Here is a 25194-nt window from a genome sequence, read left to right on the forward strand (position 1 = left end):
TCCTTGCTCAGGCCTAAATTCTACTCCCTGGGAGTAGTCCCCTAGTCTATTGATCTCTGCTTCTTTGCTCTGCTCTCTGAACTATCCTTTGTCTATCAGCTTCCTTGGCTACTTCTGACAAAGTGGCTCATATTGGCAGCTGAGTGGCAATTTGAATTATTTCAGTCCCTTTCAGTCCTGGCTGGTGGCACTTTCACATGTGTGACTCATTTAAAAATTTTGTGGGTTTTCTATGTATCTGATTATAGTCTACCCCATACTCCAAATGACACATACACAATCGTTTTGTTTGTTTGTTTTTTTCACAATCGTTTTTGAGACATCTCTCTCAATTTTATCAATGCTATTTTGGAATTAGATATCTGTGGATATTCCTCTTAAGATTCCAAGAAGTCTTTTTGTCTAGGAGTCTACTAGACATCACTTTAATTCTCTCAAAGTTCTTTATAAAGTGTGTTACAGCCACACCTTAGATGTGATTCACATCTCCAGGCTATAGTTCCTTGTAAAAATTCTTTGCTGGCTAGAGAGCCTCAAGATGAAGAAAGTTTTATTTTTTAACATAGTAAGTCCTGCCCCTCTCTATTCTCTCTAAATTCATGTTTCAAGCAGGCCAGTCTTTTCTTTAGCTCATACCTCTCTTCCTGTTATAAAGTTCTCATACCCAGCTGGAAGAACCCAACTGACACTTTCAACATTCTGCTTAGAAATCTCCTTAGTCAAACCAAAAATTTTTGAGTATTTTTCCTCCACATTCCAAGTTACCATAGGCAACAGTTTTGCCAATTGTTTTGCCACTGTAAGACACAGATTACCATTTTTCCAGCTTCCGGTCACAATTTCCTCACCATTTTCCGAGACTTCACTGTTTGCTTGCCATTTTTCCAGTCTCCACCCATCCCTGATCCCAAAGCCAATGCCATGAATTTGGGGGTTTTTGTTAAAGGTAGCATTTCAGACACCAATTTCTGTAACAACTTTTACTGCAAAACAAACTACACACAACTTAGTGGCTTAAAACAGCAAGTATTTATATATATCACAGTTCTGCAGTTTGGCAATTTGGACTGAGGTCAGTAGGCTGGTTCTTCTGGTCTTAGCTGGGTTCACGTATAGGTGGAGGCCAGCTGCCAAGTCGCCTGGGTGCTGGCTAGTTCAGGATGGCCTCGGCTGGGTCGGCCGAGCTCTGCCTCACGTAGCTCCCATGTTCCCGCAGGCGAGCCCAGGCTTGCTCACATGGGTGCCCGTGCAGGGTTCCCAAAGAGTGGGCCAAAGCATGCAAGTGTCCTTGTGCTCAAAACTGCCACACTGTCCCTTTTGTTGCATTTTATTGGCTAAAGAACGGAATAAGGCCTTCCCAGATTCAAGGGGAGGGGAAATTGACTCCACTTTTTTTGTGTGTGTGTGTGGCTGTTTTGGGTCTTTGCTGCTGCGTGCGGGTTTTCTCTAGTTGCGGGGAGCAGGACCTACTCTTCGTTGTGGTGCGGGGGCTTCTCATTGTGGTTGCTTCTCTTGTTGCGGAGCACGGGCTCTGGCATGTGGGCTTCAGTAGTTGTGGCACGTGGGATCAGTAGTTGTGGCTCACAGGCTCTAGAGCACAAGCTCAATAGTTGTGGTGCACCGGCTTAGCTGCTCTGCGGCGTATGGGATCGTCCCGGACCGGACTGTATACATTGTTGCTAAGTAAACAGCGTTTGACAAGAATTGTGGATTTGAGTTAGCTTCTAAGTTCCACCAGGGGGCGCGATAGGAATGCCTCAGGTTTCTAAAAAAAAGCAAGTAGAGTCTTTCCAAGGAAATATGATTTTCAAAGGTGGTGGTTGCTCTTTTATGTTTTAATAAACTACCTATTCTTTCCATTTGAAAGAGCTGTAATTGAGCCATCTGTGAGTTTGAGGACTGAAGTAACACGTGTTGGTGTCCATTTTATACCTGTAGTGAGTGGTTCCTCAACTTGGAATCACAAGAGCTTTCAAAAACATGATTTAATTTATCTCCCACACCAACTGTTGGAAGCCAGGATAGGGGTTGTTATTATTAATTCCATCTTAAAAGATGATAACTCTAACAGTCAAGAGGTGAAGTAATTTTCCCAAGGAATCACAGCTGGTAAATACCTAAGAATCTGTCTTCCAAATTCAAATGTATTCATTCACTAGAAATAGTGTATATTGAGTTCACAGCTCTGTAAAAGATGATAGAGATACAAAGGCATGCCCTCCAAATTTAATGTCTTAGAAGAAAAGACTGTCAAAGCTGGAGGGAACTTTGGAAATCACCAAATTAAATTAAATGTGCATAAGCATCTCCTCAAGAGCCTGTTAAAAATGCAGATTCCTGGACTTTGCCTCCTTGTCCCCTACATTTTGATTCAGTGAGTCTGGTAGGGCTATGGACACTGAATTTTTCATAAGCACATCCACTCTTCCCCCTATAATTCTGATGCAGGTGTACTGTGGACCACAGTTTTAGAAACATCAATCCATTTGTTTAATCCTTTCATAATACAGAGGAGAATAAAACTGAGAAGTGAGAAGTGAGTATCCCAGAAACTCTTCTTGGGTATTGGAAGGAGGCTGAGCCAGGAGCTGGTGATGAGCAACACCAAGTAATGATGCAGTGGAAAGAGTACTCAGCCGAGAGCTGGTTTCAATTTCAGGCTTTACCATCTTGCTGTTGAATCACTAACTTCAATGAGCTATAGTTTTCCCAACCATAAAATGCAAAACAATACATACCTTATAGGCTTATTGTGAGAATAAAGGAGATAAATATTAGAAAAGACTTGGCAGAGGACTGGCACATAGAGGACCCTCAATAAAGAGATTGATGAGTGGGATTATTTTGAACGTTCCTTTTGCTCTATTTATTCTCTTTAAATGAGTACCTACTATTGCCTGACACTCTGCTAAGCTCAGTCCAGCCTATATGAAACTTATGATCTGGTAGAGCAGATTGACATGAATTATAGAAATAAGGAATTATAATTGTAATAAATCCTACCAAGGGAAAATATAGGGGGTGTTTTGAATATTATGGGGATTTGAACCTAATCTGCAGACAAATAAAAGATCCTTGAGGAAATGACTCAAAGGGTGAGTAGGGCTGAGTCAGAAATTACTCATGAATCAGGAAAGAGCTTGGCAGGAGCAAGAAATGAAAAGGCCAAAGGCCAGTGTGGCTGGTGTGGAGTGAGCAGGGAAGAGGGGCATGACATGAAGCTGCTGCTGTTGATTATTTATGGAAAAGCCTTTCTCTCCTCTGCCTTGATATTTATTTGAAAATCGTGATCTTTTCCTTGACCCTTTTATTTCTACTTCAATTTTCTATTTTTGCAGTAAAAAACCTAATAGTAACATTTCTTCAAAGCTAACATGCATTTTTTAGTTTTTAACATTCAGAAATAGAAATTGTCTAATAACACAGGTCAAAAAATAAACAAACAAGAAAACCTTGCTGAGTACCAAACAGGAACATAAGTTGAGCCTCACAAACTTAGCTTTCTTGGAAAATATCTATTCTATTGTCACACAATTATTTGTACTTGTAGCATAATTTAGTTAAAATTTAGTTTGGTTTTGGCTGAACTTGGAACTCTGTTGTTAGAGTGACTTCAAAAATTCCTCTCTGATGCAGAATTAAAACACAATATAAAAGTGTAGGAAATTCTGGTTGTGGGATGATGTCTTGCCCCCTGAATGCATCTATAAAACCTAGACAGAATCCATGGAACAGGCAACTGAGGACTCTGAAAAGTAAATGATAGCAGTTAGATTGAGGGGAAAGGCCAGAATTTGAAGCACCACTGAACTGGCAGTGAGTTTCCTCTTTTTGATCCTCAGCAGCCTTAAACCTGTAAGTGGGCTCCGGGTTGAGTACTGAGAAAACAGCAGGGGAAGCCCTCTAACTCTGGCTCAAGAAGAGGGAAAGAGGACTCTCACATTGAGGTTTGGGGGTGGGGGGGTAACATCCAACCTTTTTTGTCTTTTGTTCTCTGTCCTCCTGCACCCCTCCCTCCAGGCAATCCCGCAGTGGTGGCCACAATGGCAGTGGTGGCAGTGAGTGCCTATGGCCACCTAAAACTTCAATTTATCTTACGTATTACATCTACATACACTGAAACCGTATCAAATAATGCTGTAATTTTTGCTTTCAACAATCCCAGTAGTAGGGAAAACCCCCACTGATTTTTTTTTCTACCTCTATCCTCCTGCCACTTGGCCCAAGATACATGCAATCATGAAAAGGACACAGCAGAGAGGAGTAACTGAACCCCCAGGTTTTTGGCCAAAGGACTGAAAAGTGGGTTCAGAAGACTGGAAAGTATCAGAGAAATCACAGAGAGGGAGGAGTTCAGGAGAGCAACCCCATAATTTTTGACCTCACCCCTGAACTGTGCAGGCATGGATCTGATGCTAAATAGCATACCATACACCTGAGTACTGAGGTATACAATAGACCACTGTCCAGATCTAGGACTGGCCATTGGGTGGCATACAACTGGGACAGATCTGAATAGCATTGCAAAAGCTTTGAAAACTGAACTGACATTGGAACCACAACCAGAGAGGCAGGTCAGTACTTCTGACTCAAACTGGATGAGCTGTATGCTAAAACGAAAAATATTAATATTATCCATAAGATTTAAACAATATCTAGACATTTAAAACATAACATTCAAAAAGTCCAGTATTTAATCCTACTCAGCATACAAAGAATCAGGAAAATCTCAATTAGTATAGGAAAAGGCAATCAACAAATGTCAAGGAAAAGATGATGCAAATGTTGAAATTGTTGAAGATTGTTATAAAATGCTCCAAGAAGTAAGGGTGAATACTCTTGAAGTGAATGGAAAGGTAGAAAGTATCAAGAAAGAAGAGATATAAAGAGAAATCTAATGAAAGTATAATAACCAAACTAAAAAACTCACTGATGAACTCAATAGCAGAATAGACATGACAGAGGAAAGAGTCAGTGAACTTGAAGATAAATTCATTAAAATTATCTAATCTGAACAACAGAGAGAAAAAAAGATTTAAAAAAAAATGCCCACAGCCAACATCATTCTCAGGTGAACAACTGAAATGATTTCCTCTAAGATCAGGAATGAGACAAGGTTGTCCACTCTCACCACTGTAATTCAACATAGTTTTTGAATTTTTAGCCACAGCAATCAGAGAAGAAAAAGAAATAAAAGGAATCCAGATCGGAAAAGAAGAAGTAAAGTTGTCACTGTTTGCAGATGACATGATGCTATACATAGGGAATCCTAAAGATGCTACCAGAAAACTACTAGAGCTAATCAACAAATCTGGTAAAGTAACAGGATACAAAACTAATGCACAGAAATCTCTTGCATTCCTATACACTAATGATGAAAAATCTGAAAGAGAAATTAAGGAAACACTCCCGTTTACCATTGCAACAAAAAGAATAAAATACCTAGGAATAAACCTACCTAAGGAGACAAAAGACCTCTATGCAGAAAACTCTAAGACACTGATGAAAGAAATTAAAGATGATACAAACAGATGGAGAGATATACCATGTTCTTGGATTGGAAGAATCAACATTGTGAAAATGACTATACTACCCAAAGAAATCTACAGATTCAGTGCAATCCCTATCAAACTACCAATGGCATTTTCCACAGAACTAGAACAAAAAATTTCACAATTTGTATGGAAACACAAAAGACCCTGAATAGACAAAGCAATCTTGAGAAAGAAAAACAGAGCTGGAGGAATCAGGCTCCCAGACTATACTACAAAGCTACAGTCATCAAGACAGTATGGTACTGGCACAAAAACAGAAATATAGATCAATGGAACAGGATAGAAAGCCCAGAGATAAACCCACGCACATATGGTCACCTCATCTTTGATAAAGGAGGCAAGAATATACAATGGAGAAAAGACAGCCTCTTCCATAAGTGGTGCTGGGAAAACTGGACAACTACATGTAAAAGAATGAAATTAGAACACTCCCTAACACCATACACAAAAATAAACTCAAAATGGATTAAATGTAAGGCCAGACACTATAAAACTCTTAGAGGAAAACATAGGCAGAACTCTATGACATAAATCACAGCAAGATCCTTTTTGACCCACCTCCTAGAGAAATGGAAATAAAAACAAAAATAAACACATGGGACCTAATGAAACTTCAAAGCTTTTGCACAGCAAAGGAAACCATAAACAAGACCAAAAGACAACCCTCAGAATGGGAGAAAATATTTGCAAATGAAGCAACTGACAAATTAATCTCCAAAATTTACATGCAGCTCAATATCAAAAAATCAAACAACCCAATCCAAAAATGGGCAGAAGACCTAAATAGACATTTCTCCAAAGAAGATATACAGATTGCCAACAAACACATGAAAGGATGCCCAACATCACTAATCATTAGAGAAATGCAAATCAAAACTGCAATGAGGTATCACCTCACACCAGTCAGAATGGCCATCATCAAAAAATCTACAAACAATAAATGCTGTATAGGGTGTGGAGAAAAGGGAACCCTCTTGCACTGTTGGTGGGAATGTAAATTGATACAGCCACTATGAAGAACAGTATGGAGGTTCCTTAAAAAACTAAAACTAGAACTACCATACGACCCAGCAATCCCACTGCTGGGCATATACCTTGAGAAAACCATAATTCAAAAAGAGTCATGTACCACAATGTTCATTGCAGCTCTATTTACAATAGCCAGGACATGGAAGCAACCTAAGTGTCCATCGACAGATGAGTGGTTAAAGAAGATGTGGCACATATATACAATGGAATATTACTCAGCCATAAAAAGAAATGAAATTGAACTATTTTTAATGAGGTGGATGGACCTAGAGTCTATCACATAGAGTGAAGTTAAGTCAGAAAGAGAAAAACAAATACTGTATGCTAACACATATATATGGGATCTCAAAACAAAAATGGTTCTGAAGAACCTAGGGGCAGAACAGGAGTAAAGACGTAGATGTAGAGAATGGACTTGAGGACACAGGGAAGGGGAAGGGGAAGCTGGGACAAAGTGAGAGAGTGGCATGGACATATATACACTACCAAATGTAAAATAGATAGCTAGTGGGAAGCAGCTGCATAGTACAGGGAGATCAGCTCCGTGCTTTGTGACCACCTAGAGGGGTGGGATAGGGAGGATGGGAGTGAGACACAAGAGGGAGGAGATATGGGGATATGTATATATATATATATATATATATATATATATATATGTATAGCTGATTCACTTTATTTATAAAGCAGAAACTAACACACCATTGTAAAGCAATTATACTCCAATAAAGATGTTTAAAAAATTCAAAAATAAAATAAAAATAACAAAAAAAGTGAACAGAGCCTTAATGATCTGTGAGCCAGTACCTAATTTATCTCATCAGAATTCCAGAAGATTTTCAAAAAGAAATATTTGAAGAAATAATACATGAATATTTCCCAGATTTGAAAAGACATAAACCAGAAGTTCAGTGAAGCACAAATAGCAAGGTGAACCCAGCAACACATGAACAAGATTTAACCCAGAATCCAAGGTTGGTTTAAGAAAGAAAAATCAATCATTATGGGACTTCCCTGGCAGTGCAGTGGCTAAGACTCCGCACTCCCAATGCAGGGGGCCTGGGTTCGATCCCTGATCCAGGAACTAGATCCCACATGCATGCCGCAACTAAGAGTTCACTTGCCACAACTAAGGAGCCTGCCTGCCGCAACTAAGGAGCCCGCCTGCCGCAACTAAGACCCAATGCAACCAAATAAATAAGTAAATAAATATTAAAAATCTATCATTATAACACATAATATTAAGACAAAAAAGGATAAAAACCACATGATGATCTCAATAGACGCAGAAAATGTACTTGACAGATAAAAACACTTAAAAAATTAGGAACAGAAGAGATCTTCCTCAACCTAGTTAAAGCATTGACAAACGCACAGCTAACATCATACTTAATGGTGAAAGACTGAAAGCTTTCCACCCAGGATCTGGAACAAGACAATGATATCCTCTCTTGTCACTTCAATATTACACTGGAAGTTCTAGCAAAGTAAATTAGGGAAAAAAAAAAAGAAGGAAAAAACATCCAGATTCAAATGGAGGAAGTAAACTCTCTCCATTTTCCAATGTTTTCATCTTCTATATATAACATTATAAGGAATAAACAAAAAACACGATTAGACATAATAAGCAATTTCAGTAAGGTTACAGGACACAAGATCAATATACAAAAATCAACTGAATTTCTATATACTAACAATGAACAATCTAAAAATGAAATTAAGAAAATTCCATTTATTATAGTATCAAAAGTGAAACCATTTATATGAATTGCCCATAATAGGTAAATCCATAGATGGAAAATAGATTGGTGGTTGTCACATGGGAGGGGGATGGAGAGTGGCAGCTAATGGGCATAGGGTTTTTTTTGGGGGGGGGTGCAAGAAAATATTAGTGGTGATGGTTGCACAACCTTGTGAACATAGTAAAAATGAATGAATCGTACACTTTAAAAATGTGGATTTTATAGTTTGTAAATTATATCTCATTTTTTAAAAGAAAAAATACTTAAGAAAAGTTTAACAGAGTTATATATAATTACGTAGTTCTGTCTGCTGAAAGGACCTGAGAGCAGAGACACTACAGTTGCAATGAGCATACTTAGCACCCAGATCTTAGTTTCTGAATACAAGGAACCAGGGCTCATGGGGGAAATGCTTGATTCCAGGACAGGAGCAGGGAAAGTACATGGCGATTTGGAATATCTTGGAAGTAACAAATTATGGAAGTGCTCAAGGAATGAAGGGGACATATCAAAAGGACACAGGAGCCAGATTGAAGAGGCTACCATTGACCAACTCTAGGGCAATATGAGATTCAAAATAAGCAAAGTAATGAATTATAATTCATTCAGTAAAATTCATGAGCCCATACTGATGTAAAATAAATTAATAAGTAAATAAATGGGGCATCTCAGGATCCTTAATCACACCTGCAAAATTCCCTTTGCTATGTGAGGCAACATAGTCACAGGCTGTGGGAATTAGGATATGGGCATCTTTGGGGGACCATTATTCTTCATACTACAACCCTCAACCTTCTATGGGCAGAAAGCAGGCTAAGATGACTACTCAGTTGTAAATACAGACCCTTGGCCATTCCAACATGCCCACAATAAGGGGAAGTGTAATGGAGAGGAAGTCAGAGTGGAAAGAGAAAATTGTCATTAAAATAGCTTTATTTTGCAAATTTTACAAGTACATATAACCATGTGAACATGTTGTTAGCTTCTGCCACCCCTCAATCCTGAGGGTGTTGGAAAGGGTTTGTGCAAGTTAGGGGCCTTGAGGCTTAAGCTTCAAAGGCTTCATGGTAAATCTGCCTCTGGTAGCAATTAAGAATATGGCCCCTGGATCCACACCACCTGGGTTCAGGTTCCTGCTCTACACTTACCAGCTGTGTATGTTGATTGCATTGGTGTTACAGATCGGGTTCTCCAGAAGCAGATGCTGAGATGAACTTTGAAGTGCAAGATGTTTGTTAGGGATCAACATCTGTGAAAGGGACAGGAAGCAGGAAAGGGCAGAGGAAGAGGTCAAAGAGGCTTGACAAAGCGTTGATTAATGTGGCAGGAGGGCTAGAGCTTGTGTTGCCTCTCAGAGCTGTCTCATGTTGGGCCTAAATGGCTGGGCCTTTATTCCCTCACCTTGCTCAGTCACTGGATGGCTATTAACACCACCTTAAGAACTTCCACTGGGGGATTTCCCTGGTGGTCCAGTGGTAAAGAATTTACCTTCCAATGCAGGGGACATGGGTTTGATCCCTGGCAACTCAGCCTGTGCGCCACACTACTGAGCTCGTGTGCCTCAACTAGAGAGCCTGCGTGCTGCAAACTACAGAGCCCATGTGCTCTCGACCCCAGGCACCACAACTACAGAGTCCACATGCCCTGGAGCCTGCGTGTGCCACAACTAGACAGAGAAAAACCCACACGCCACAACTAAAGAGAAGCCCGCGTGCTGCAACGAAAGATCTGCATGCCTCAACGAAGATCCCGTGTGCCGCAACTGAGACCCGATGCAGCCGTATAAATAATTTTTTTTCAATTAAAAAAAAAAACTTCCATTGGATTTTCATAACAGGCTAAATTTCTTCGTATGACATGCAAAGACGCTTCACAATCTGACAGGCCCAACCACAAGGAACTTGTCATCATTTCTGCAACTCAAACTATTTTCCATCTCCGAACCTTGGCATACATAGTACCTTCTCCAGGAAAGCCCATCCCTCCCTTGCCCGACATCTTCCAGACAATTCCTTTTCATCCTTTTGGACCTGCACACGTTGCCCCCTCTGTGAAGCCCTCTCCACGGTCTATGCATGGGGATGGGCTCCCTCCTCAGAGTTGCCCTTGCTCACTGCACAACCCTCGGTTACCCTGACAGCACTTTGTGGTTATTTGTTTACATCTCTGTCTCCCCTTGTGAGTCTAGGGTTGGAGCTGCTATTTCTCTTTGTCCTCAGCACAGTGGAACAGGTGCTAAATATTTGTTAAATGAATGAATGAGTGAATAACATTGCCTGGGAAAGAGGGGGAAAGAATAAGTAGTAGGATACAATAATAATATTTTTGTTTGCTTCAGTGATCATGGGCATGTCATGTAGAGCAGTGACCCAGGACCCCAGAGTTTTTGGTTGTATAGGTCCTAGATTTGTCATGCGCGGACCCTAATGGCCTTCACCCTCTACCTCCGGTCAAAATTCTACTCATCCTTCAAGATGGTTCAGACGTCAAGTCCTGGGTGAAGTGTTTTCTTCCCCTCTGGTCTGTCACAGCTCTTTACCCGCACCGCTGTTAGCATACCATGACATTTACTCTCCCGAATTCTCCATCAGAATCCGGTGATGTTTCTGCATTTCCACCCCTTGATCCAGAGGGGTGAATATTTTTGGATGGCGTTGTACAGCCATAGGCTGGTGAATTCATGCCTCACCACACCCGCTGCCTCAATTTCCCCAAGTGTGAAATAGACACAGTGGAAATGTTTCCCCAGGGCTGTGATTTAGTCCACATGCAGTCTAGGGAGCTAGGGGGCAAGAAGGTGGGAGGTGGAGAGCGAGGGGAGGGGTCAGAGCGAGGAGGAGCCGGGGGCGGGCCGGGGCGGAGCGTCGGGCGCAGGGCCGGGCTGAAAGGCCCGAGAGGACGCGCGCCAGCGCCGGCGATGGGCCCCGCTGCGCGGCTGGCAGCGCTGCTGGCGGTGCTGGCGCTCCAGGCAGGGGACCTGGCCGGGGTCGCGACGCGCGGGGACACGTTCTCGGCGCTGACCAGTGTGGCGCGCGCCCTGGCGCCCGAGCGCCGGCTGCTGGGACTGCTGCGGCGCTACCTGCGCGGGGAGGAGGCGCGGCTGCGGGATCTGACCAGGTGAGGGCACGAGGGTGGGGTCTGAGTAGGGGAGACCGAGTCAGAGGACGAGGCCAAGACACTGTGCCACGGCGGGGGGGTGGGGGGGGGAGGGGTAACTCTTAGGTTCATCGTCACCCTGCCGGGACCTCACACGCGGTGTCTCACCGTGAGACTGCGATACTATGGTGGCCCAGTGTGACTCCCCAGATACACCGTCATCCTGTGTGGGACCTCAAGACACTGTGTCACACTGTGTAGGACCTTTGACTCTGTCCCTCACACACACACAGTGGCACCCCAATCCAACATCACACCGCCAAGTTGATACACTGTGGAAAAGTGTGGAGCAGCGACTCCAAGGAGGAGTAGGGCCGCCCAAGGTGCTGGGGTTAAGCTGTGTGGGCCCCCAGGCTCTGTGTCACAGAGACACAACGACATTGCAAGAGTGAAATGGAGAGAAGAGTGACACTGTAGCCACACGTGTGTTGACCGTGTGACCCAGGGAACAGATGTTTAGTATGGGGTGACATTCTGTGACCATGTATGAGATTTACGTGTCACTGAGACTGGGTAGGCATGACACTATGGATATCATAGTCTGCATGTGAAGGATGTCGAGTAATTGTCCAGGTCACTGTATGAATAATGCTTTGTGTTCATCAGTTTATTCAAGACGTATGTTTGAGTGCTTACCATGAGCCAAGCACTGTTCCAGGCACTAGGAAGAGAATGGTGAACAAGACCAAACCCTGCTCTCTAGGAGCTCGGAGTCTGTAACATCATGATTGTTAATCTGAGACGTCTGTCCTTCCCCTTGCTTTCTGCTCTCCCTTCTCTTTACACACATAACGGCTCTAAATACTATAACTGAGATGTTATATGAATATGAAAGTATTTGACACCAAGAAAACACTGGGCAAAACCATAGTTGATGCTAGGGGATGCTGAGTGTAGCACACACCGGCAGATGCTCAGCCAATGTTGTTTTGCTATACAGTCAACAAACTACTGTAAGACTTGGAACACTGAGGCACTGTCATCATGTATTGACTCTGCAGTGTCAAACGATGAAAGATGAATGATTGGATATGATACCATGTCTATGAATATGTGCTGTGCACCTTCTCCTGGGACACTGAGAAGCTCACAATATGAGAAGCAGAGGTGTAACCACATAGTTATCCGAATATATTGATACTGTATTTATGTCTTGTGACGCTGAGACCACAGAGGACTATCTCACAATGTGCCGCTGATAAAACTGTGAGTGAGTGTATGCGGTAGTAACACTGTTTCCAGGCCATATGGGAAGAAGGTGTGAGGGCCACTATGGCTGTGTGGGAGAACCCATGTAGAAGAGAATCAGTTTGTGCGAGGAAGTGTATGTGAGAGATCTCGTTTGTTACTTAATGGTGACTGAATGATGATGTAATTTGGTACGTGGTCTTAAGTATGCAGTTTGCTTATAAGTGGTTGTATGCATGTTTAAATTTACTGTTAGTTTGAAATAGCATGATGATACACACACGTGGAGTATACGTAAATGTGTATTAATTATAACAGTAAACGATGATAATTTCAATAATTCTTGTCACTTTTTGGAGTAGCATAGTTGCCTAGTGTTCTGTGGGCCCATGCTTACAGAGCAAAATGATGTAATTTTGTTCACTGGTGGAAGTAGAACAGACTCTTCTCTTTGATTCAAGATGCCATCCTGCTCCCTGCTACTCATGTGCTTGTTCTCATACCACTAATCTCTTTATTTGAGTGGCTTAGGTGGAGATGGGTGTCAGAATCCTGATGCCGGGTGTCTTGGGGAACAGGTTCAGAAGAGAGAGCTTGCAGTGTTGATCACTTCTTCTTTGAATTTCTAAATTTAGAAATTAAATATTTTTGGTGTTGAAACTACTACTCCCTACCCCAAGTTAATGAATAAAAATTATACTAGTTATATTGGGTTGGCCAAAACGTTCGTTCGGGTTTTTCTGTAACATCTTCCAAAAACTTGAACGAACTTTTTGGCCAGCCCAATAACATATACAGTTGTATACTAGTATAGTATTACGAATACTAGTTATATAATATTTAGCTAACCCGTACCTTTTTTTGTTGTTGCAGTTTAAAAAAACCACCAAGATTTAAAAAGTAGTATCAGCAGCAGTTATTTCTGTGCTAGGAATTAAGCATTCAGAATATCTCAGAAGAACCGAGACAAAGCCATTTCTGAATTCCAAAGGAGAAACATATTGAATTAAAATAGCCCACGTATTGTGGTTGGGTAACCTGTCCAGGCTATGTTTAATGCAGGGATTGGGTTGCAAATTTTATGTGCAGATTCTTGAAGGAAAGGATCTGATTTTCCATTCTCAGCATTTGTTAAAGCAAAATTCCGTTTAGGAAACCCTGAGGTTTGAATTCAGCATCCAGTAACTCGGTCTCTGAAAACCAGCTATTGGCTCAGAGGCTGAGCATAAGGCCAACGTTTAGATTCCAAACCAGCCTCAGATAGCAGTTGATAGGTCTTTTTTTCTTTGTGTGACAGAAAGATGACATACCTGAACACTGAATTGAATTATGTGCTGCAGTAGAGATCAAACCCCTGCCCTAAATAAATTGACACCATAATACAAAGTGGGATGTGAAGAGAACAAGGAGATGTTGCTTTTGATCTGATGGGTGACTTGGAACAGATCTTCACCTCTCTGTCTTGCTTTCTCTTTGTGCCTCAGTTTCCTCTGATGCCTGTTATACATTAGTTCTCAAGCACCAGATGAGGAATCTTTATTCAGTTGTGGAAAAGGTGATGGAAAGAAATAATAGAATGGTTGTGCCGAAAGGATTCATAGAGTTATTCTAGACTAGACCAGTTCTGCCATTTTATAGAGGAGGAAACTGAGGGGTAGTTGGAGGCTGGGTCAGGATACCTCTCAGGTCTCCTTCCAGCTCCTCCGCATTCAACTGTCTTATAAAATCCCTGCCCACTCAGCCTCAGTTGTCCCTGGACACTTACCCTTCAGGCTGAACTCAAGCCCAAGTCTCTGCTTGTGAGTGTTTTTGTCTAGCAGTGGAATATCTTTCACTAAGTAGTTCCATATGGAGCTGAAGCAGGAAATAATGGGTAGTAAAAAAAAAAATCCCACACCCTGGAGGCTGGTTTAGTTTCAAAACCCTAGAGTAGCTGCTCTCAGATACCCCTGTCTTGGGGATCAGAGACGTCCTGGGACTAGACAGTCTTCCTATTTCCTCCCTGGGGCACCCAGGTGCAGATCCTTTTTCCTTAGTTTATGCTTGAATTGAACGTTTGGCTCGCTAGAAGCACCTCTACCCTAAGCAAGTATTCTGTTTCAGGCTCTGTTTATAGTTGAGGCCCCCTTGAGAAATCCTTAGTTCTGACTGTTTCACGGGATTGAAATCCGCCACCACCCTGCCACTCCCTCCATTCGTCACTTCCATCCCTTTCCACTCACTGAAGTCCTCCACTCTGGCCAAAGGACTCTTCTGTTCTCACGTGCTCTTGCATACATTCATATAAATCCATATCCTTTTCACTTTGCTCACACTTCCTTTTCTTAAAAATATTTATTTATTTTTGGCTGCGTTGGGTCTTCATTGCTGCGCGCGGGCTTTCTCTAGTTGCAGCCAGCGGGGGCTACTCTTTGTTGCAGTGCGTGGGCTTCTCATTGTGGTGGCTTCTCTTGTTGTGGAGCACGGGTTTTAGGCATGCGGGCTTCAGTAGTTGCTGCATGTGGGCTCAGTAGTTGTGGCTCGCGGGCTCTCGAGCACAGGCTCAGTAGTTGTAGTGCATGGGCTTAATTGCTCCGTGGCATGTGGGATCTTCCCAGACCAGGGCTTGAATCCGTGTCACCTGCATTGGCAGGCGGATTCTTTTCTTTTCTTTTCTTTTATTTATTTATTTTTGGCTGCATTGGGTCTTCGTTGCTGCACGCGGGCTTTCTCTAGTTGTGGCGAGCAGGGGCTACTCTTCGTTGAGGTGCGTGGGCTTCTCATTGCGGTGGCTTCTCTTGTTGCGGAGCACAGGCTCTAGGCACGTGGGCTTCAGTAGTTGTGGCGCACGGGCTTCGTTGCTCCACGGCATGTGGGAACTTCCTGACCAGGGCTCGACCCGTGTCCCCTGCATTGGCAGGTGGATTCTTAACCACTGCACCACCAGGGAAGTCCCCACACTTTTTTCTTTTACTTCCATTGTTGTTATTGTATTGTTTTCAAAATTAATAATTTTAAAACAAAGGGAAAAAAGTCTTAGAGGGCAGGACTAGAACTCTTAAGTCTGCCTTACTATAACTAATAACTTTCAACAATATAAATCCTGTTAGAGGGTTAGCAATGGAATAACCATAGTATGCCAGGAAAGGAAACAGCATCTTTTGCTTGTATGAACACTCTTGTAGGACATCGAGGAGGAGAGAAATTAATGAGAAAGATGATCACTTCTGGCCCCAACATTTCTGGCCATTTTCTGCAAATGTTGGCAAACCAGAAAGGTTGGAAGCATGCTGGATAACCCACCTGTTCATTCCCCATTACAACCATCACCAGTTTCTGTATGATCTGCTTCCTAAATATCTCTCCTGAAACCATCCCATTCTCTGCTCCCACTGTCACTGTTTTGGCCTTTCTGCCTCTGGTCACTTCCACTTCTAACCCCTCCTCCCCACCCTCTCACAGATTTATATATGTAACGTATCATAGTGCGTTCCACTCTCACTTAAAACCTTTTGCTGCTCCTAATTGCACACAGGGTAAAAATCAAATTTCTCAGCAAGGTCTATGAGGCGCTCCTCACTTCTCCAGTCTAGTTTCCCCATTCTCCCAATATACCCCGTGTTCCAGCAGTACTAAACGGCTTGTAATTTCCCTGTTTCTCTCTGTACCTTTGCATATGTTGAACTGTCTCTGCCTGCCTTGGAAGGAGGCCTCCTTCTCCCTTCCTCATTATTTGCATTTACCCATCAAGCCAGTTTATTATCTCCTCTGTGAAACCTTCTCTCACCTGCTCTGGCCAAGTTAATCACCCCCACTGTGTACTCTCCACTAAGCCTTGTTCTTAAATCTGGTGTTGCACCTGTAATGTAATTATTTGTGATCTCAAAGGCTGCAAGTCTTTAAGATCAAGGTTATTGTCTTATTCAAAATTTTGTTCCTAGCTCCTAGAAGAATGTATTTCATTTATTCTTTCATAGAAATATATATTGAACTTAGGAAAAGAATGATGAGAAATCAGCTATTTTCTTGTCCATGAAACCCTTGATCGGACTTCCCTGGTAGCACAGTGGTTAAGAATCCGCCTGCCAGTGCAGGGGATACGGGTTCAATCCCTGGTCCAGGAAGATCCCACATGCTGTGGAGCAACTAAGCCCGTGTACCACAACTACTGAGCCTGCGCTCTAGAGCCCGTGCGCCACAACTACTGAGCCTGTGTGCCACAACTACTGAAGCCTGAGAGCCTAGAGCCGTGCTCTGCAACAAGAGAAGCCACTGCAATGAGAAGCCCGCGCACCACAAGGAAGAGTAGCTCCCGATCGCCGCGACTAGAGAAAGCCTGCGCGCAGCAACGAAGACCAACACAGCCAAAAATAAATTAAAAAATAGTAATAATAGATAAATTCTCCTTCTCTTCTCCTTCTTCCTCTCCCTCACCCTTTCCCTCCTCTTCCCCTCCCCTTCCCTTTCACCATCCTTTCCCCCTCCTCCTTATTAAAAAAAAAAAAATCCTTGATCATTGGACCCTGTCTTGCCTGTTTATCCTCAGCTTCCAGCATGGAGACTGACATCTAGCAAATGACTTACTGAATGATCAAATATATGTCAAGCCTCTGTGCCTTTGGACACATTGGTCCCTGTTGGCTCAAAAACACTACTCTCCTCCCTTCTTTGCTCTAGCTCCATGGGAAACAGTGTGGCAAAATCAGCCAAGAACCCCAGCTTCAGAGTCAGGCAGGCTTGGGTTCATTCCTGGCTTTGCTGTTTACCAACAGCGTAGCCTTGTTGCAGTTTCCCCTCCTGTAAAAAGTGCATGATAAAATCTATTCTAAGCATCGCTGCGGGGATTAAAATAGTAGCTATTGATATTTTAACTAATCCTTCGGAACACAGATCAGGTGCCATATCCTCTGGAAAGTCTTCCCTTACACCTTCTAACTCCCACCTGGGTTAGGCGCCCTACCTACAAATCGCCAGAGCATTTTACAGCATTATATGCTCTCTTCTCTCATAGCACATAGCACGGTTTTCATAATTAATTCAACAATGTGTTTGAGCTTCTACCAGACTCTAAGTTTTGATTATAGAGTGATAAGAGAAAAAAGGATTTTCTTATTTGTGACCTCCTTGAGAGCTCCACTGTCTCTTGCCTTTGGGTCTCGAGCATCTAGCATGACAGCTGACGTACAAAACTTGACGAGTGGAGACTGACTCGCTGAATGAACAAATGAATGGACCTACTTTTGTTGTGTTGGTAGTTTTCATATTCTTTGTGCTTATTGCTTAGAATATTACATGAGTCTCAAGGGGTTCAGCATTTCATTTTTAATGACTCTAAATGTGCATACACCATGCCAGCCTTCACTCGGTAGAGTGGTTGTATCAGTAGGTGAGATCATTCTACTCCTCTCTTTCAGATTCTATGACAAGGTGCTATCTTTGCATGAAGATTCAGCAACCCCTGTGTCTAACCCTCTGCTTGCATTTACTCTCATCAAACGCCTACAGTCCGACTGGAAGAATGTGGTACATAGTCTGGAGGCCAGTGAGAACATCCGAGGTAATGAGGAGGAGGGCTGGAGGGTGAGAGAAGATTCTATCTCCTGACTTAGTGGAAAGGAGAGAGGTTCTGAAGGGATGTGATGAAGGATAATGAAGTGGGTAGGTATTACTTGATCTCCTTAGCTCTAACTATTACAAAGAACTAGGTCCCTTTGTTAATATGTTTATATAATTATAATTAGAAAGCACTTTTTTCTTTTTTTTTTTCAGTAAGTTTTTAGTTTATTTTTTTTTTTTTTTTTTTTTTTGGCTGCACCACGCAGCATGAGGAACTTCCCTGACCAGAGATTGAACCTGCGCCCCCTGCAGTGGAAGCATGGGGTCTTAACCACTGGACCACCAGGGAAGTCCTAGAAAGCACTTTCATATCCATTATCTCATTTGATCTTCACTCCAATCCTGTGAGGAACTATAGGTTATATCATCCCATTTACATACATGTAAAAGTGATGTCTTTTTTTTTAGATTTTTTTTTGATGTTGACCATTTTTAAAGTCTTTATTGAATTTGTTACAATATTGCTTCCATTTTATGTTTTGGTTTTTTGGCTGCGAGGCATGTGGGATCTTAGCTCCCCGACCAGGGATCGAACCCACACCCCCTGCTTTGGAAGGCAAAGTCTTAACCACTGGACCGCCAAGGAAGTCCCTAAAAGTGATGTCTTCTAATAATTTCTATTTTATTAAGTTGCCACTACAGTGTGATCTGTAGTAAGATCACTTTCCTAATGTACTGTACTTTGTACTTGAAGAAGTTTGTTGACTTTGGGGAAGTTAAGAGGAAGAAGAGTTTGTCCCCCAAAAGGCAAGACTCCTGGAGACAGGTAGAATGGAACGACATGATAAAGGTGCTTAGTTTTTACTCTAGAGTGTCTGTTCCTCATTCAGAAGATTTTGTTACCCTGGGAACAGAAGCAGATAAAACATTATCTTTGCTCATGTAATATTATGAGCCTGATGATTATGGTGATTAAGGTGATGATGCCTTGCTGTATTAAATGCTCACCGCCTGTTTTTTGAGTGGTAGATTGATGCTTTCATGACCTTTACAGCTCTGAAGGATGGTTATGAGAAGGTGGAACAGGACCTGCCAGCCTTTGAGGACCTTGAGGGAGCAGCAAGGGCCCTGATGCGGCTGCAGGACGTGTACATGCTCAGTGTGAAGGGACTTGCCCGAGGCGTCTTCCAGAGAGTCACCGGCTGTGCTGTCACTGACCTGTACAGTCCCAGACGGCTTTTTTCCCTCACGGGGGATGACTGCTTCCAAGTTGGCAAGGTAATGATATTCAGAGAGAGGGCAAATTGCTCAGCTCTCTTTCTGGGGGATGAAATCACTATATCCCGATTCCTTTTACATATTTCTAATCCTGACAGCAAACTTGGAAATTTGGTATTATTCCCCATTTTCAGATGAAGAAACTGAGGTTCAGAGAGGGTAAATAACTTGCCTAAGGTTACACAGTTTTAAGTAGCAGAACTAAAATTTGAACCTGCATCTTTTAACTCTGAATCCCATGCTCTTTCCATGATAAGGAAATCACATACTTAGGACACTCTTGAGAGTGAAGGAGGTGTTATTAGCCAGGATGACAGACATAAAATGGGACTGTCCTGGGAAAAATGGCCCTATGGTCACCCTAAGTAGAGCACCCCGCCAGTAGATGAACAGCCAGGTGGAAAGGAGAAGCAGGGTCAAAGAGTGGGGGAGAGGAAAGGAAATGGTGATGTGAAGGTTGATCACGGAAACTCAGCCTCCTGAGACTTTGTGAAATCCCTTGCAACATTTCCTAGGCATTTATAAATACTAAATTAAAGTAGTGCCAAAACACAGGCCATTTGGGAATTCCCTGGTGGTCCAGTGGTTAGGACTCTGCACTTCCACTGCAGGGGTCACAGTTTCGATCCCTGGTCGGGGAACTAAGACCCTGCAAGCCGCGTGCTGCGGCCAAAGGAAAAAAACATCATCGTTTTAACATTGCTTGAGAAAACAGACTTCAAGAACTTTCCTTATGAGATATTTAACTGATCTTTGATCACAAGTTTTAAACACTCTTGAGGTTATTTTACAATATATTCTTTGTTAGCCTTTGCCCAAGAAGTAATGGAGTAAATCCTTTTTAATTTTAAAGATGCATATTGCAGGAAAGTGAATTTTTCCCAGCCCCTGCAGTATTCATTAGCCGATATAAGAGGGGGCCTCATGTGTCCTGAATCCAAGTTTTGAGAATCAGTCTTCCAAATTAATGTGGAGAGGGTTGCCCTAAGCCTCTCTGTATGCCATTTTTCCTTTTCTGAAATCCTGAATAGAATCAGAGCTGAATCATCCTGTTCATGGCTAATTTAAATTGAAGCCAGTTAAAACAGCTCCATGTATGGTACCAATATATGCTTCCTTAGTGAGGTTTTTCTGAGACTAAAACCATATGTTGAAAATTCAGTAAGTCGCTTCCTAAAAGTCTCACTGGCAATCCTTATTTCTGTATTTATTTACTTATTTTGAAAGATAAAACATTTCAAATATAAGAAAAGTACACATAAAATAAGAAGCAATTATATCTATAATTGAGATGAAATATATGTTCAAATTTTGCTATATTTGTTTCAGATTTTTTTTCAGATTTTCTAAAAAGAATTTACAGATAGCTAAATACAGCCCTACTTCCTTTTCCTTCTCACCACTCCCACCCTTTCTACTCCAACCTTGCCCAGGTACCAGGTGACCACTGTCCTAAACCATACAGTAAGTGCTCTTGAGTCACTCAGCATGTTGTATCTGTGAAATTCATACATGTTGTGGCATTTATCAGTAGTTCATTCCTTTCTATTCCTGACTAGTATTCCATTGTTTGAATATACCACAAACTGTTTATCCAATCTCATGTTGATGGATACTTGATTTGTTTCCAGCATCAGCTAGAATAGAGCTGCTATTAACATTCTTATGTACGTGTTTCTGTGGACATTTGTTTTCATTTCTCTTGGTTAAGTACTTGGGAGTGGTATTGCTGGGTCGAAGAATAAACTTTGATAATTACTAACATGTAGACAAATCTGTTTCATCTGTACCCTCCTCCATGGATTATTTTAAAGCAGATCAATCTTTCTATTTTCTGAAATTCTTAATTGTCTAGTTTTACTACCCTCCTGTTGTGTTGTTGACTCTTGTTCATTGTCAGTTGTTTCCTGATATAGTTTATCATTTTTGATTGTGAGCTTATTTTTAGCAGGACTTTTTCCCCCCTAAGAGCCTTTTTCTGCCCAGAGTTGTAGGAATATCCCTTCATAGTGTTTTGGGTTTTCTTCTTCCAGGTACTCTGGTGGTATCACTAGCTTTAGATACTTATTTTTTTTCCCCTTTACATTACATCCCCATGACTTATTTATTTTATAACTGGAAGTTTATAACTTTTGACCCCTTTCACCCACTTCGCCTCCCCCCTACCCCTGGCCTCTGGCAACCAATCTGCTCCCTCTATTTATGGGATTGGGGTTTTTATTTTTTTTTTGGTTTTGTTTCTGTTTTTGTTTCCACATGTAAGTGAGAGCATATGGTATTTGTCTTTCTCTGTCGGACTTATTTCACTTAGCATAATGCCCTCGAGGTCCATCCACGTTGTCACAAATGGCAAGATTTCATTCTTTTTAATGGCTGAATTATATAGATCACATTTTCTTTATTCATTCATCCATTGATGGACACTTAGGTTGTTTCCATATCTATTTCTCTGAATAGAGGCCAGACAGAAACAAACCTACTTTCTTGTCTCCTTATGACAGTGGGTAGATTTTTTTCTGGTCTACTCTTTCCCTTATAGTGTAGTTTTTCATGGGTTTCAGTTTTATGAGTGTGTCTTAATTCCAATTCCTAGGTTTGGGAGGTCTACAGAAGGCTCACATACTGTCCTCATGCGGGTATTATAACCTAAGGTTACTAAGTACCAAGGTTACTAGAACCAACCCCCACCCCATCCTAGGCAGCTTCAGCATCTGCTCATAAGCTTATTACTTGGATTTTCAACTCCTTTTTTACTTCTGGTACTTGGGTATTTTCCAGTCTTTCTTGAAAATATATAATTAAATGCTTTTTATATTTTATTCAAAATTTCTAAGTCTTTGTGGTTGGAAGGATTCCAGTTATCTCAATCTGCTGTATTGCTGAGACTTAAAGTTCCTCATGGAAATCTTAATTAAATAAATTGTTAACTTAACAGGAAAAGTTCAGTCATTTTTTATTGTTATTCTTCAACTCAACGTTTTTACAAATAGAAAACTTAAGGACCAGACAGATAACACAGCAGGCTAATGGCAGATGGGGGATAGGAATGGACTTAACTGTTTAGGCGGCAGAGTTGCAGTATCTCTAGGTTCTGCCCTATTTTTCTGCCTGCTGGAAATTATACCTGAATTAGAAAGAGGCCTTCCAAATCTGTGACTTTATAATTCCCTGCTGTCTCCAGCATCAACTTGCAGGAAATTCCGCCTGCAGTCCTGGTATTCTAGTTAACTGTAAGCTATTAGGAGACGGGAGCTATGTCTAGTGCGTGTTGCCATATTCCCCACATTCAGACATTTAATATAGGACAGATCCACTGAGCTCTCATAACGTCCCAATGTCTACCTTCATTAAGATGTCTAATGCATTATGTCACAATTATTGGTTTACTTATGTGCCCCTTGATTGATTGTAAGCTCTTTAAAGGCAGGGACCACCAGGTACATTGTAAATACTCAGTAAATATTGAATAAATAAATGAATGCTTTTAATCCATTCCTCACATTGCTACCAACAGCATCTTCCTGAAAACATGACAGTCACACTCTAATTAGCTTAGCCCCTATTGCCTTTTTTTTTTTTTTGCGGTACGCGGGCCTCTCACTGTTGTGGCCTCTCCCATTGCGGAGCACAGGCTCCGGATGCGCAGGCTCAGCGGCCATGGCTCATGGGCCCAGCCGCTCTGCGGCATGTGGGATCTTCCCAGACCGGGGCACGAACCCGTGTCCCCTGCATCGGCAGGCGGACTCTCAACCACTGCGCCACCAGGGAAGCCCCCCTATTGCCTTTTTATGTTTATTTCCTGCTTCTCTTCGCCTTAGACTATAGCCACGATATACTGCTTGAACACATTCTTGCTTTTGGTTTCTGTTTCTACCATTCCCTCACCATAAAATGACCTTCATTCCAATCTCTGCTCATGGAAATTCTTTTCCTTCTTCAACGAAGGCTCATCTCAGATGGCACTTCTTCCGTGAAGCTTTCTGAGATTCTCAAGCATTCATGCCATTCTGCCCAGTGTTATAATTACTTGAGTTCATATCTCACATCTCCCCAGATTATAAATTCTTTAAATGCAAGAATGCTTTATATTCTCCATGCCTAGTACATTGTCTTGTATATAATAGATGCTTAGTCTATTTAATTTAAATGAATTAAAGAGAAAACTTGCCTTCTTGGGTTCCAAAGGCCCTCCACTCTTTGCAGTATCATTTCCTTTCTCTACCCATGGACTAAGGCTTTAGTGACGGTACTTATGCTCCCTGCAGGTGGCCTATGACATGGGAGATTACTACCATGCCATTCCATGGCTGGAGGAGGCTGTCAGTCTCTTCCGAGGCTCTTATGGAGAATGGAAGACAGAGGATGAGGCAAGTCTAGAGGATGCCTTGGATCACTTGGCCTTCGCCTATTTCCAGGTAGGGGAGTTAGCAGGGGGCTCACTGCTTTCATCACAGTAAGCGTAATGCTTTACATCTGCTTTACAATTTTCTAAGCACTTTCATGTCTCTTAATTTATTTCGTCTTCCCAACAGGACCAAATGTGAGTCAAGCAGGGCAGTTGTTTTGTTATTTCCCTATTTCTCATGTGAGTAAACTGAATCTCCAAAGAATTCCTAGCTTGTCACAGAGTTCACAGAGCTGGGATTAGAGCCCGAGTCTGTCTGATTCTTCGTTAGTACTCTTTCCAATGTACTGACTACTTTAAAGTCATCGTCTCCCATGTAGGAGGCGGTCTCTTACCTGTAGCAGCAGCAGCTGCATCCACAAATGTTTAATAGCTTCATAGTCAATGCAGATCGCTCTTTTGCCCTCTCAACATTTCATAACTCATCCCAGATATTATGCCATGATACTGCCAATGTCAAGGAAGAAGTTTGATTGTTAGCCTCCCCGGCTGCAGTCAAGTCCAGCTGTGACATGAATAGTGTCTGGATACACGGCTGGTGCCATTGGTCCAGAGCATCAGCTCAGTACCTCCTCCAGCTGTTGTTTTTCTTTGGCACTGTTGATCTATAACCTGTTGTGCCCCTCGTGAAAGCTCGTTTCCCTACATGTGGGAGCTGCCATCCTTTGTGTAGCTAATCCCATTTCCCACCAGAGTTGTACAGTCTTCAAGAATAGGCTGGAAAAATCACTACAGAGCCAATTCCCTAGAGTTTCCAAAACTAATAAACCATTTCTGCTCCATACATTCCTTTTCCTTTATCCCTTTTCCTGAGAAAAGGGAGGAGGATGTGCGTGGTCCAAACCCATGTGTTGCTGCCAAAACAGCAGTGCAGCAAATAGACCTGTTCTTCTCATGCAAATTCCTGGTAAGTGGCTGTTTGTTGTAAAACTTTCCAAGGTGCTCTTCCTAACTCTGCTGCTTAATTGCTACATACTAAAGCTGAAACAGAATCCCTGCGATGCAACAAATGGTGAGAAGTTATTGAATTTTAATAGAAGAAGAAAATGGAGAATTGATGTGGAGACTCAGAGAAGATAAACTAAAGCAGCTCACCCTGAAAGACAGAGTTTCAAATACAGTGTCTGACTAATTGTTTTGGTTTTTTTCCCCGATGACGACTTAGATTTCTCCTCTTCTCACTTGCAGACTCTCCCTTTCCACAATCGTGCTTTGGTACATGTTATTCATCTTACTAGGCGTAGCTCAAATGTCATCTATTTTGTGAAGTCTTCCTTAATTCTCCTCAGACTCTCCTTCTTTGTGCTCT

At 42.1% G+C, this 25194-nt stretch overlaps 1 protein-coding gene across 13 annotated transcripts in view; it reads left to right on the plus strand.

Moving 5' to 3' along the window:
- Window positions 1-11210: 11210 nt before the first annotated feature.
- Window positions 11211-25194, plus strand: part of P4HA3 (prolyl 4-hydroxylase subunit alpha 3) — a 119228-nt gene continuing 105244 nt past the window's right edge. For all 13 annotated transcript variants that reach the window (XR_012333425.1, XR_012333424.1, XR_012333423.1 and 10 more), the window contains exons 1-4: window positions 11211-11440; window positions 18061-18203; window positions 19257-19480; window positions 23746-23895. Coding sequence is in view for 8 of the 13 variants with exons in the window: in XM_073808472.1 (XP_073664573.1) it covers window positions 11241-11440; window positions 18061-18203; window positions 19257-19480; window positions 23746-23895 (717 nt within the window). In the remaining 5 variants the exon portion in view is untranslated. The remainder of the gene's footprint in view (window positions 11441-18060; window positions 18204-19256; window positions 19481-23745; window positions 23896-25194) is intronic.

The sequence above is a fragment of the Tursiops truncatus genome, chromosome 8, assembly GCF_011762595.2.
Source record: "Tursiops truncatus isolate mTurTru1 chromosome 8, mTurTru1.mat.Y, whole genome shotgun sequence".
NCBI classification, from domain to species: domain Eukaryota; kingdom Metazoa; phylum Chordata; class Mammalia; order Artiodactyla; family Delphinidae; genus Tursiops; species Tursiops truncatus.